Below are 14,141 nucleotides of genomic sequence, written 5' to 3'. Positions count from 1 at the left end.
AAGGTGGAAAATGGGCAGAAAAATAATTCAAATTGATAAAGGGATCAGTTTACAGTTTATGAAAAACAAAAAATCAGATTTGATTTGACTACAGCACTGTGTGTATCTTCACACAGAAAAAATGCCAGGCAATACAGAATTGTTTGATCTGGCAGACAAACATTAAAATAAAAAATCTATGGCTGGAAATTAAATCCAGCCATCCACATTTGAAATAAAATGTTTTCTTTCCATTGAGGATGAGTAGCTACCAAAACACAGCAGTAAAAAGAATGATCCAAATTTACAGTCTTGACCTCCTGAACAGGCTGTGTGAAACATGCTGTATTTCCTATAGTAACCCATTTGGATGATTCAGGTACAAATAACTTCAAACACAGAGCTAAACTTTTTGTAAGTACTGAGACAAATATCTTATGGAAACGGTAAAATCTAAGATAGGATTTAGTATGTGTTAAGTGCACTTAAAGAGGAAAAGCACCATTGCTTTTCTTGACTGCTACAAAATATCATTTTGCTAGAAATATGTCATATGCTGCTGAGTTAATATAGGTCTGTGGATATGCAATGAGATACTTCTGTACCTCTTCATCGTTATTTTCTTTTTTTGGAGCTCCAAGAAAACACGGTTTCATTTTTTGCTGCTTCATATATTTTGGTTTAGGAAAGGCCAGGAACAGTTGCAGAAAGTAGCTCATCAGACCTTAGTGTTGCTGCTGAACCCAATTGTGCGTGATTACTTAAACCGAAAGAAGTTTCATCAAATATGTCTTGAAGAGATGCCCTGGAGGTCTCAAATGAATATCTATCTGGCAATTGCACACTACAACTTATTTAGAAAGAAACTGGAAGAGCAATATAAAGTTGGAATTTGTGGTTCAGAGCATCTGGAGAGGTATATGTTACTGCATTATCAATGATTCCTATTAATATATTAATAGATTATTGTGTTATTGCCATTGATGCAAACAGATTTAATTATTATCAGTTTGTCATATGAGCATTTCAGCTTCCAAATGCAAATTCGTTTACTATGGAAAAAGTTGTTTTCCATCATATGGCAGGTGACATTTACATTTTTGGTTGCTCACTTGACTGGTTACATGAAGGTTTTGAAATATGTTATATTGTGCTGGTTTTTTGTTTCTTATAACTTTTGGCTATCATTAATTATTTTTGATTCCTAAAGTTGCTGGAAAGTAATCAAAACTCACTTTTGAGAAACTGAATTTTGTGTGTTTATATAAAAATTCTTTCTAATATTGTGTCTGGGGGGGTTTTATGTGCTTTCTTCTTTTTCTTCCATTCTGCAGTTACAATATTTTGGATCCTTACGTATACTCATTAAGTAATGCTGGCACCGTAGTTTTGAGAGAATCTGAAGAAAGGGACATAGGAACACCAAGTCTTCATCTCCTTAAAAAGCCAGGAACGACCAAAAAAGAAACTTGTAAGAACTTTGAGTGGGTGCATAACTGGAATTAGTTTCAAAGGACATTGTAGCATGGAGGGTGTTGGGCTCTTCTCCCAAGTAGCAAGTGATAGGACAAGAGGAAATGGCTTCAAGTTGAGCCAGGGGAGGCTTAAATTGGATATTAGGAAAAAATTCTTCACAGAAAGGGTTGTCAGGCATTGGAACAGGCTGCCCAGGGAAGTGGTGGAGTCACCATCCCTGAAGGTGTTTAAAAGGCGTTTAGATGAGTTTCTTAGGGACATGGTTTAGTGTCAGATTTAGGTTATGGTTGGACTTGATGATCCTGAGGGTCTCTTCCAACTGAAATGATTCTATGATTCTTCTTTCTCTTAATTTCTAACCTGACCTCCATTGTTATTTCTCCACATCACCTTTGGAAAAACACTCAAGCCAATTTAAAGAAAAGATGTTTTTTGATTTCAAAACTATCATCTGTATTTTTTCTCTTTGGCATACCTAATGTAAAGGAAATTATTGTTAATAATGGGGGATTTTTAATAACTCTAGGCATTGTTTATTGTATTGATAAATATGTTACTTTTTATCAAGTGGTTACTCTTTATCATATAGTGACAAGTTTATAAATTCTAATAAATTAGTGATACTAGCTTTTGGTTTACAGAAGCCACACTACCTAGACTTATTAAACTGATAATATTCCAAATTATTCTAAATGCAATGATAATTTTGATAACTTTCTGTGGTAGTTACTTGGTCTATAGTTTCCCTCAGGTGAATAATTTCTTGGGTCATTCTGTAAGTCTTTCTTACAGACTGAAGTTTATTATTATCTTTCAAATTTTAAGTGGAATAACATAAGTTTCCTTCTCCACTCCATGCTCCCCAATGTTTTCCTCTGGCAGAGGCTACCTCAGGATCAATTTTTTAATCTTCTACCATTTTTACTTCACTGCCTTTCACATTTGACTGATCTATTATGGCAGCTATTTTCAATAACATCCTTTGAGGTTTCAACAGGAGCTGAAAGGCTCCTGTTTGTAGGTAATTGTGAAATATAGAACTTTGCCTCGGATGTTGGTGATGACATGCAAGTCAACACAAAGTAGCTTACCTAACCACCATTAGTTCAAGAAGAAATCACAAGCCTGGTCTTTTCAACAGCCCTTTGGGAAACACATTCTTGCCACAGCTATGGAGAGCAAAATTCTCCTATCGTTCTGTTAGGACTTAGGTGGGAATCAACCAGCCTTTCTGCCTTTTCCAGGGAGGTGTGACGAAAACTAGAAGTTGAATTCACTGGTTCTCTTTGCAACAGCTTATTTTTAGTTATTCTCTTTTGTCTTGATGCTCACAAGTCACTGAGAACTGAGTCACTGAAAGCTGCTGAAAACTAATGAACATCCCGTTTACAATCTCCTAGCCTTTGCAGCAATTCTGAAGGAAAGAATTTCATGAAGTGTGTAGTTTGCCATAAAGTTCAAATACTGTTTAGCTTGAAATTAGCTTCTGCCTGAAACCTATAGCTCAGATATTACTGTATCAAAGTACCATAACCATTTGTGTTTTCCCTTGGAGGATATTTGTTACTGAACAAAACAATGAAGTAGTTCTACAAACACCACAGAATTTGTCAGAAATCTTAAAATCTTCCCTTTTCCCTAACTTCTTTGAAGAGGCCTTGGTTTCAGAAATGTTCTTGGGAGCTTGCCACATGATGGTTTCTTCCTAAAACTTCTGTGTTTTGGCTTTGAAGCTGAACTGAGAGAGCTGAAAAATATTTGCTACACATTATTATTTTGCCCAAACTTTTTTTTTAATCCTTGCTTCTCTCAACCCTTAAGTAAAAGCTTCTTATATTTTAAATATCATAACCTTATAAATATGATAACCTTAAGACTGGCATTTCCTAATATTTAAGTATTTAGCTGTCACAGGAAAATAGATCACTGCTGATGATTTTTTTTTTTTTTTTTTTTTTTGAGAACTTTAACTCATTTTTAACCAGTGAACTTTTTGTCTTCAGGTAAGGATAAATCTTCTGACCGCAGCACTAAACTGAGAGGGACAGATACTCCTCCAACTCAAACAACAGAAACATTAGTATCTCGTTCCCCCAAAGAATGCCACCAGTTTCCGCCAAATACTGTTTTATTGGAGCATTTTACAAAAATCTTGTTGCATTTAAGAAGAGCAGTGGTAAGATACGCTTTTTCTATTAAACATTTTATTTATTACTAAGCATTGCATTACAATACTTGCTTTCTACATTAAAAAACCCCACACTTCAGAAACTTAAAAAAAATTTTGTGGCAATGTTTTGTGGCAAAAAGCAATGTTTTCTGATCTTCTGCAAAATGTCCAAGTACAGGGTATGAAATGTCAGACATATCACCTATCATAATGTGTATTTCTATCAAACGTGTAATAATTTATATAAATGTTTTATTTTTCATTTAGTCTTTGTAACTTTTCTTCTCATGTTTGTTTTGTCTTTCTGAAAATGCTTGCAGACTTATCTTTCCCTTTACGGGTCTTAGTGAATGACTGAAAGGAAATTCAGACTCACTAGTCTTCCCATAAATCCTTCTTAAACCACACTGAAACACATGTATAGGTGGTGTAAAGTAATTTTTATTTCTTATTCTCACTCCAAAAGCGATAATTAAATTCAATTATAAATGAGTGCTTCTATGAAAAATCTCAAAATAAGGTTCTATAGTGCTTTATAAAAATTGAAATATTGAATGATCTCTTATTAAGGATGATCCTCAGACTGTGATTTTGAAAGAGTACTTATACCTAAGCTTTGCAATGAAATAATGAAGTTTTTAATTTCTTTATTTCCAAAGTATAATTATATTTTGAATGATATGCATAGGTTCTTGCTCACCGTGGTGGCCACTGGACGTTGCTTCAAAATGCTTGTCGAGAACTTTGGAATTATGCTCGAGATTTCCAATATATTGCTAACCTTTTACATTCCCATACGGATGAATTTCCCATTACCAGGAATTTTCTTAGGAAGACCCTCTGGTTGCCATTTTATTTGGCATCAGACATGATCATTGATATGATAAATGAGCTACAAGCCAGCAGGTCTCTTAAGGTAAGAAATATTTTTATTAAGACAGTGTACTCTTTATTATTGCATCCTCCGTAGAGATAGTTTTCTTTCTCTTATATTCTAATATCTCAAATTATTCTCTGTAGTAAGTTTTTAGACTATTACAGTATTTTTTAGTCTTTATAATTTGATTTGTCCTAAAAAAACCCCTTTGAAATTAACAGGTAAAATAATGCTTATTCTCTGTAGATTGTGGATCCTGAAGGAGACTTCTGCATTCCCAGTTGTTTAGGAGGTATTATGGATGAGAATGGTGGTTCTAATCTCCATCCACAGTCTCCTGTGGATGATGTGAATGTGATTGACTTGAAATGGACATGTAAACTGATTCGTAGAACAATAGCATTGTTATATCAAATGAAGAAGTGGGAAGCACTGGTACACATCGCTGTACAATTTAACATATTTACACAGTAAGTTACATCAACTCAAATGAAACAAAAAAGCAACATTAGATAGTTAAATATACCATCATTTTGCTTAATTACTATAGTTTGCTTTTTTTTTCAGTGAGAGATACACAGAACAAGTGGGTCCGCTGCTGGTGTATGCTCAGAGGCAGCTGCTGGAAAGGATACAGCAATTCAGTGACCCATACAGCCATGAATCTCATTTCATGAAATATCTGTCTGATAATACAGAGAAGGTAAATCTCAGATGTCTTTTTTTGGCTATGCCTCTTAATGTGAACAAAATACAGAGTAGTAATTCCACTGTTTAGATTAATATGTTTTTTTATAGTGTTCAAAAATATTCAAATATAATAAATTAATGAACTTAATTGATTGAATTGCATGAAAAGGCTTATATGACGTGATTCCAACAGCAGCAGAGGTGTGGACTTGATGACCCGTAGAATGTTTCTTCCATGCAAAATATAGCCATTCCATATTCGGAGCCTAAATCTAATTTTATGTTAGTTCTTGATGACGCTCTTTTCACCTGAAAACATTTATTTGGATATTATGCAATCTTTGTGTTTAATTGAAATTAAACAAAAAGAGATTGCTTTGTTTATGCATTGGAACACTGCTCCTAAAGACCAAAATTAATCAGATTGAATTAACACGAACATTGACAATACCATTAATAAACTTGATCGCCGCCCACAAAAAAACCTAAGCTGCTCAGCAAGTTCCTCTTTTTATAAATCATGGCTCTCTATACTTAGGAAACTAACATTGCCACTTGGAAATTTTTAACGGAATTAGTAAAAATTAGGATTTTTCTTTTTTTTAACCTAAGGTTTATTTGTAAGAAGTTTTGCTAAAGTCAGTTGTGTGGTTGATACTTTTAATATGTTTTTGTTACTAATATAAACACAGGACTTGAAGGAGTGTGGGGGGAAATCGGGCTTTGAAGTTCCGGACAGGTTTGTTCTGAACATGAACATGAGGTTCAGTGAGCCACTGCCTCGCCTAGAGAGAGCCCAGTGCTGCCCAGGGTCTGCAGGAGCTCTGGATGGCTGTTTCATGATGACTTCAGTGAGGCCCTGCTGTTCAAAACAAAGTCCTCTGTCTAAAAAAAAGGGCAGCCTGGCAAACCATCACATACTGCTGTAATCTGAGCAATGTGGAAAAGTAATGATAGTTTTGAAAGACATCTTACAGAATAATGACTAATGTCAGATAGTAGTAATAAGGATTGTTCAAAAAAGACATTGTGAGGTTAGAAGTTTGGAGGGTATAGCTACATTTCACAATGGGGTGTGATTCAGAGAGACTAGAACTAGCTCTGAACTGATTCTTTTGCTTCTGAAAAGTAAAACAAAATTTCTGTGCTAGATTAGCCCTTTATAGAAGTCTGGAATTTTGATTTTCTGACAGGGTTAGTCTGCTTCTGTTATTAGCTTAGAATTATTTTGTATATCCCTATGCAGCATTACATTGTGCTATACAGGCAGTGTGCTCTTTAGGTGTTTTTACACTGAGAGGTTCTTTGCAAGCATGCATTTATCTAGACAAAGGAAGGTGGAATATATGCTGAACATAGACAAGTTGCTCATGATTATGGCAAATACCAAGTTTAGTTCATTACTTTTATGGATATTTATAATGTAACATAACATAGGTGAACACAACACTTACATGTTATATTCAATATTCAGGTGTTGTGAGTTTTTCACCTCTTACTGACACAGATACTAATTATGGATTATTGGTGTCTCTGTAAACTGGTCCTCTTTTATTTTGTCATATGACTGTGTATTTAGATACTTAACTTTAAGCACCAAACATGGATTTTTCTGAATTTATTCAATTATCATGAAACAAAACTTGCTTTTTAGATGACTTGCAGAAACTACATAGGGCAGAAATTACTGATGCCTGTTGCCCCTTCTGCTAGTGAACAATTTTTTCATGGATACTTTTTCTATCCTGAGATGAAAAATGATGACACAGGTAAAAACACATTTCATTATGGTGACTGCTCTTTTCTCCCAAACCGTTCCCTTTTTATTCATACTGGATATGTTTTTCCCCCTTAATGTAGGTCTTCCACTGCTCCTATAATCGGTTTCTTTTAATATAAACTCAGTTTTATCTTCAAATTATTATTTTTCTTATTTTGGATGAATAGTAATGTTGTCAAGACATTTCCAAATATATTCAAACTGTACCTGAAAATAAAGAAAAGCATTTGTCATCCAGATGCCAGATGACCTACAGTACATTAAGTGACCTTGGTGTTCTTGGTCCAGATTTCCATTGGTATAGTTGGATATCCAGCAAGATACCCAGAAGTTAATGTGAACCCGCATTGTTGTTGATAGAATCAATAGAAAAACTGAAGTGATCTAGAAGGTGACAAACCACCTCTTTTACCCACAGTTGTTGTACTTTACAGTCAGCATTAAAGTGTTATAGTCATTAACAAAAGTTTGTAAAGCATAGTCCCTCATATCACAGCGATGTCAAGGCATTGCACACAAGGCTTTGTGTCGAATTCGGCTGAGAAAAGTCTTTAAACAATAAATAATGCTGTATGTAATAGCAGATGATATTATGCATACAATGAAGGGATCATGCCAGCTCACAGGTTCAGTACATAGAAGCTGTGGGAATTATAATAAACAGGGTCAGCAGTTGTAGTAAAAGATTTGTTTCCAGACTTAAGACACCAGAATTAAGAGCAGAGAGCTAAGCTGAAACATGCCCAGGGCAGATGTAATTCAGGGAATATAGATGTCATGTGACAACTAAAATTTAACACCAAAAAGCTATAAATGCTCAGAAGTGCTCCTGGTGGTTAATAATTTTGCTTTAATTCATAATCCAACAGGAAACAAAGGTGACAATTACATAAATATAATTCAGTTTTGAAGTTGTGGAATTGTTCAAATGTATGTTTCATGAGGTGATTTATTACAAATATGTATTTGTATAATGCAAAATTATTCTCCGTAATTATGAATTCCTTTTAGATTGCTGTCAAGCAAAAGCTCTAGCTTATGTACCTCTTGATGTGAAAGATACACTGAAATGTTTTAGAGAAACTCTACAAAAATCTAAATATCACAGCAGAGCACTGAGACACAGCAGAAAACTGCTTTCATTATTTCTTGCATACACACAAGGTAGGTTATTTATTTGCTGCTCACTTACTAAAGTGTATATGCAGTTAAAATACTAAACAGTGAAAATAACAGATTTTTTTAAAATCAAGTTTTAGTTGTTATTGACAATTAGAAAAAACGTGGAATATATATAAAGTTATGAAGTTCTGTAAGCACAAGCTCTAAACCTGCTTTCCTATGATTTGTGTCTCATGGTTGGATGACAAATTTTTTTTTCATACAATAATGTCACTTGTCTGCCTGAAGCCAAACCTCTGTCAGAGGACTGACTGGAAGATCTTCCCTAGTTTCTTTCTCTATCAGGGGATGTATTTTTCTTTAATTGCACTGACCTACGAGTTAAGTCCAGTGAGTTCAATAAGGAGATGCACAGACAGAATCATAGCATAGGAAACCAGATAGAAACAGGGCACACAGGCATTGTATATTTGTTTGAATAATGTGGTGCAGAAATATTTGTGGTGCTAGAAATAGTACAATACTTTTCCAAACTGATCATAGAAATCATTTTTCTGATCTAGAAAGCTATGGAAGAGCAAGCAGCAGTTATACCTCTTCAAAGAGAAGACTGGACTTTAATCTGGGAGCTGAACTGATATATCTACCGACACCACCTGACCTTTCTCAAGAAAAATTTAATTTCTCTCCTATGGTTGAGAGTAAACCGATACCACAGTCACACCTTTCAGTAGTTATCTCCTCCTATGAACAAACGATTGGTAATTTTAAAAATAAGTTTCTGTGTACAGCTAACATGTAATATCATTCTGCTTATCCGTGTTCATATATGTTTATTCCAGTGTTATTTTCCTCTGTCATACAGTTAGACCTGTCTGAAAGGTGGTTTCCAGAAATACACAACCTTCTTCCTGTTGATGCAGCAAATCTGCATTAGATCCTAAACAAGCCTCTATGGTATCTCATCTTGTGACAAAGTACTACTTCAGTGGTGTTCTTCTGATTAATCCCAAATTAAAATCAGCTGTAGTGTTGAACACATTAATTTTTATTCCATGATCGTGTGTTGTTTGTTTGTTTTTGTTTGTTTTTCTCTAGGAAACAGACCTTTCAGGATCTGTGCATTTGAATATGAGACCTAGTTGTGTGGCTTCCATCTTACATTCTAATATGGTTTTATTCATACAGTTACAGTTTAACTGTTTTTGCTGTATGACATAGTAGGTGAAATGTAGCAGATCAATAGATGCCATAAGTGGTTTTATTTGAAGTAAAGGATCCAGAAATGAGCCAGGGCCAGTGCTACTGTGCTGTATGCAGCATTGTTTAGCAGGGCCCTGGCCAATGGCCTGCTTCCCAGTTTATCTCTTGAAGATATTTGCTAAGTCTGATAAAACAAAAATACAAAACCTTAGATAAACAGTTCCATAAATCCATCTTAGTCTTCTATTTAAAGTTAGTAGAAAAAAGAAATTTTACATTTGAAGGTAAAATATACAAGCCTAGTAAATCTTCTAAAAATATATATATTTATGCATTGAATTACTTGTGAATGCCTGTCTACTTCCCATGCAAAATTTGTTCAAGATGCAGTAATGGATTGAATGATGTGACACTATTTTTTTTCTAATTTATTAAAAAAATAACAGAAATCCTTGAAATATACAAGCAGAGAGACCTCAAGGTTCAGGCTCTACATGAACTTGGAAATCTTCAGTTTTATACTGGAAACAAAAGGTACATGGTTATTGGATTAAAAAAGAGCATGGTTTCATTTTTTTAAATTGGCATTCATATACCTTTCAACTGTCTTGTAAGATCTTGTGTTGTTGTCGAATCCATATAATTTTTTTCATCTCACTCACTATTTGCTCTTTTTTGAGAGGCTTTTTTTCTAGAAACAGTTTATTTTTCTTAGCTAGCTAATTGTAGTGAAATAAATTAATTAAGCATCTCTATGTGTTTTTAGGAAGTAATATCTATTGCTTGACAATTTAATTTTAGTGTAAGTCCACATAAGTCCCTGTTGACCAGGAGTGGTATCTTTTTGTGTTGCAGAAACTGTATTTCAGCTTTTGACCTAATCAGAATTAGTTATAACTTAGGCAATAAAGGTAAAATGAAACGAATCTTATCTTCCACTTTGGAAAATGTCACCAATATGATGAATACATTTTTTTATGTGTTACAGAGCGGCTTTTAAATATTGGTGTCAAGCCCTTGATGAAACACTCAACGTTGCTGATGCTCTTAAAAAGTGGCGAGAGTTCAGTTTCCCAAAGAATCCTAGAGACTCTTTTGCAGTTGGAAGATTGGCTGATATTAGTCAGAAATTTCTTTCTCAGGCTGGAATTTGGGGATGTTTACTTGCCGCAGTCTTAGTAGCTAAGATAGCTCAGTAAGTATTTTATCTATATATGTATTTCTTTCCTAGTTTAAACAAATTGCTCATCCAGGACAGTAGGCAACTTGAAATGAATTTAAAAACACTAATGAGTTGCTGTAAAAAACACTCATCAACAGCAGAGGAATTTTTCCTTTCAGGAAGCAAGTTGCTCTTTTGGAGAATAGAGTTTTTTCCCTTTTCTTGAGTGCTCATCTTTGATCATAATTGCAGTTGTATATTATATGGAGAGATCATTGAAATAAAACAAAATGATAAAAAGTCATAAGCACAAGGATTTTACAGTCATATTGATTTTCAATTGAAATATCACATCTCCCAAGTCATTGCACATATTAAATATTAATGTATCTTGAGGGCAGATTTACTGCCTAAAGTACTCATTTTCTGGTGAATTACAACTAAATGAAATTTGAATTACTGTATTAAAGTCTACCATCAATAAATATTTCTGTCCAGTACTCCTTGACTGCTGGTAAAACACTATGGATGTAATTCTGAGCTGTTCCTCAATGCACAGTATAGTATCAAAATGTACAAAATATAAGCCAGGTCTAAATGACCTTAGAAGTATTATACTCATGAAAGCGCAGAGCTTCATCTGAGTAAACTGTCTTACCTGAGAAGCAGGCCATATTCATAGCACTGTAAAGTATCTGTAAACCAACGTAGCTTTGAAAGTATTAGCATGGGTATTTCAAGATGAAACAGCATCATCACACTCAGAGTTAGCACCCAAGAGGAAAAGGAATGAGTTTAACTTGATTCTAAACCACAGCTCTTCTAATTCTGAGCTGTGGTGCAGTCTCAAGTCCAATTAGGCAAGACCCAATCCCTAGCTGCTTTTACAGGGGCTTGTTGCACATATTTGCTGCACTGGATACTATCCCTTGACTGCTAATATGTCCATTCCAAATCCTGGTAGGGATCTGGAGGGATCTATCCTCTCAGCTTCTCCCTCAGGCAGATCTTTTCTATTCAGACCTGACTTGGGCTGTTCCCTTGAGTTGCTCTTTCAAGAGCAATTTAATCTCAAGCTGTAAAATACAGGTTGAAGGATTCTAATATTGCATTAAAGATTTCTAACACTCTAGATCAGAGGATCCTGCTACCAGGATGGTTTAAGGCTCTGATGAGGTACTGTGTGGGATTCATTTAATCTAGCTAGATATAATACCTACCATGTGAAAGTCCACTTGTGCTGTTTATCTTAGGCTTCCTTTACAGGAAGATACACACTTCAAAGTGAGAATTGCTTGACCTGCTTTATATTTCTAGTTTTGTATGAGATGAATTTTGCATTTAGACTGCCTGGTTCCCTCCTTTAAAGAGAATCTAGACAACTTGCTTTGTCTAGGTATGTCTTAGGTTAAATACTTCTTTCTTTGCACAGCAAGACTGAGCACCTATCTATAGAACAGGCAGCCATTTTCCAATAGGGAAAAAAATCTAGACTGTGTTAGTAACATTATTATACTAGATTAAAAAAAAAAGTTTGAATAATTTATATTGATGGGCACGTTCATATTTCTTATTATTTGTTGTACTTTAGGTATATAACAACATCAAATATGAGATTAAGAGCTAAATACTGCTATTTTTCTGCTACACTTTTTAAGGTAAGAATACAATTTAACTTAGAATTCATGAAGTTGACAAATTGCTTCTAAAATTTAAATCTCAATAGCCCCCTATTAAAATATTTCTCTTTTCATTTTGATTGTAAAGGAAAACTGGAGATCAGAGGTAGTTGACAATTTAGGCACATTGGATTAGATGTTTTATTCTCTGTTTTTTAACATTATTCCTGTATTGCAGCCTAAAAATTATCACTTCAATAAGATGTTAGTATCTCAGAGAAATAATGCAATACTGAAAAGTGAAGATGGCTAAAATACTTGGCAGTCTAACGTATTTTTCTCCTCTTGAAGTATTCTGCTCAGGAAGAGCTGGGTGGCATCAATAATAGGAGAGTGCTCTCTGTCAGATCCATACAGAGTCTTCAGAGATTGTCATAAATTCTCAACTAGGAGAACAGACTCTTTAGAAAAAGAAATTTTTGATTCTTTTTTAGCATTAAAAGATATTGGTTTGTAATACTAAAATCTCAGCTTTGTAAGAAGTTTACTCTGAAACTAGAGGATAGTCAAAGTAATTCCATTTCATTTACAAAGAAAATAAGATCATTAAAATTAAGTTTCCAAACTTTCAGACACCAACTATAGAGGAAAAAAGGGTTTCAGTTTATTTCTAAAAGGAAATTTTAAGACACCAGTGATGAAAGTGATATAGGAAAAACAACTGTAAGTATTCTGCCAGTCATACTGCACTGGGATCAATGCTTACTCATCCCAGTGCAGCATCAGGAAGTTAGTTGGCATGTTCCAAAACAAACCAGTGCCACTTTCTAACATCTTGTGCTACTTTTAAAACCTCATTTAGTTCTGCACAAGGAAAACAAGTTGAAGAAACAAAGGTAAAGGAGAATTTTGACTAGATTCTAGCACTGTAATTGCTGGTGGTACAAAGCTGAACGATTTTGATTCCTCCTTTTGACAGAAATAGTAGTAAGCGTTTGTTGGAGTTGTATAATGGTAGAAATAATTGTGACTTGACTGAAGTGGATCTGATATTAATTGGGCTAAGAGCAGCTTGCAGGGTGAGTGTCTTGAAAAATATGATGTTACTGTCACCGTGCCTTGCGAAGTTCAAGCCCACAATTTGTTCCTTGATTTAGAAAGGGCTTATAACCTAATTTAAATTCCACCTCTGGTACAGGCTTTAGGCTTGTTAATATCTCAAATCTGAGTTTGTAAATGTATATTTCTCTAGCATATCATCACTAATTAGAACAAGATAAACACAACTGAGAAGGAACTTTTCAATCAGAGACAATGCTAGCAATCCCCCATTTTTAAAGGAGAAATGTTTAAGTTACTTCCTTAAAGTTCACATCACTTTTACCTTATATGATTTAGGCTGCAGTAGCTGACCTTGTTAAAGGTGGAACTAGGCTAGGGTTGGCCCTAAAGTCAGCAGCTCTCCCAGAAATGACAGCTGAGGTGATGATGGGGCAAGGACTTAAGGCTAAGTAAGATCAAACTAGCTTTCTTTGCTTGTGGGGAGAATAAAAAGATTCTTCTTCTGATGGAAGACATTTTCCATGAAACATTTTTGGATTGGTAAAGAAATGTTTTAACACATCCTCAGAATCATCTCAACAATTTTTTCCTATGCATTGTCCTTGATTATGGAGATATTTTTATAAATTATTAAGTTCTTTCTGTCTGCTCATCAGAAGCTTATCCTAATACTTATCTAAGAAGTCTTTTGAGCCTCTAGTGATTTATTAGTTTTTCTGCAGCACAGAGATTTATTTGGGATGCTTTGACTTGGAATCTGAAAGAAATACCATTGGCTCTTCAGGAAGACTTTTCATTACCTGCTGAGGAATCTTTCATGATTATTTTCCTCCACCTAGATTAGTTTTTGTCTTTTGCTTGTTCTATGAAATACTGTCCTTAGACTAATCACAGCCTGCCTTTTTATGTCCATCAAGTTCACAGATTAAGCATTTTTGTCTAAAAAGATTTTTCAAGGTTTTGTTTGGAAGCAGCTGGAGACTTAAGATACTAAGTTTCAT

At 34.6% G+C, this 14,141-nt stretch overlaps 1 protein-coding gene across 1 annotated transcript in view; it reads left to right on the top strand.

Annotated features, from left to right (window-relative positions):
• The window catches only part of CFAP54 (cilia and flagella associated protein 54), a gene marked incomplete at both ends in the record, with an annotated part of 116,461 nt that overhangs the window by 63,926 nt on the left and 38,394 nt on the right, over positions 1–14,141 (top strand). Inside the window, 12 exons of the mRNA XM_082071391.1 lie at positions 665–895; positions 1,314–1,450; positions 3,459–3,631; positions 4,314–4,541; positions 4,749–4,972; positions 5,070–5,205; positions 6,847–6,961; positions 7,984–8,136; positions 8,658–8,855; positions 9,744–9,831; positions 10,286–10,492; positions 12,051–12,117. Of these exons, the coding sequence (XP_081927517.1) occupies positions 665–895; positions 1,314–1,450; positions 3,459–3,631; positions 4,314–4,541; positions 4,749–4,972; positions 5,070–5,205; positions 6,847–6,961; positions 7,984–8,136; positions 8,658–8,855; positions 9,744–9,831; positions 10,286–10,492; positions 12,051–12,117 (1,957 nt within the window). The remainder of the gene's footprint in view (positions 1–664; positions 896–1,313; positions 1,451–3,458; positions 3,632–4,313; positions 4,542–4,748; positions 4,973–5,069; positions 5,206–6,846; positions 6,962–7,983; positions 8,137–8,657; positions 8,856–9,743; positions 9,832–10,285; positions 10,493–12,050; positions 12,118–14,141) is intronic.

Source organism: Streptopelia decaocto, assembly GCF_964273445.1.
Source record: "Streptopelia decaocto genome assembly, chromosome: 1".
In the NCBI taxonomy this organism is placed as follows: domain Eukaryota; kingdom Metazoa; phylum Chordata; class Aves; order Columbiformes; family Columbidae; genus Streptopelia; species Streptopelia decaocto.
Note: the sequence above shows the minus strand (reverse complement) of the source record. Positions and strands in the feature narration are given on the sequence as shown.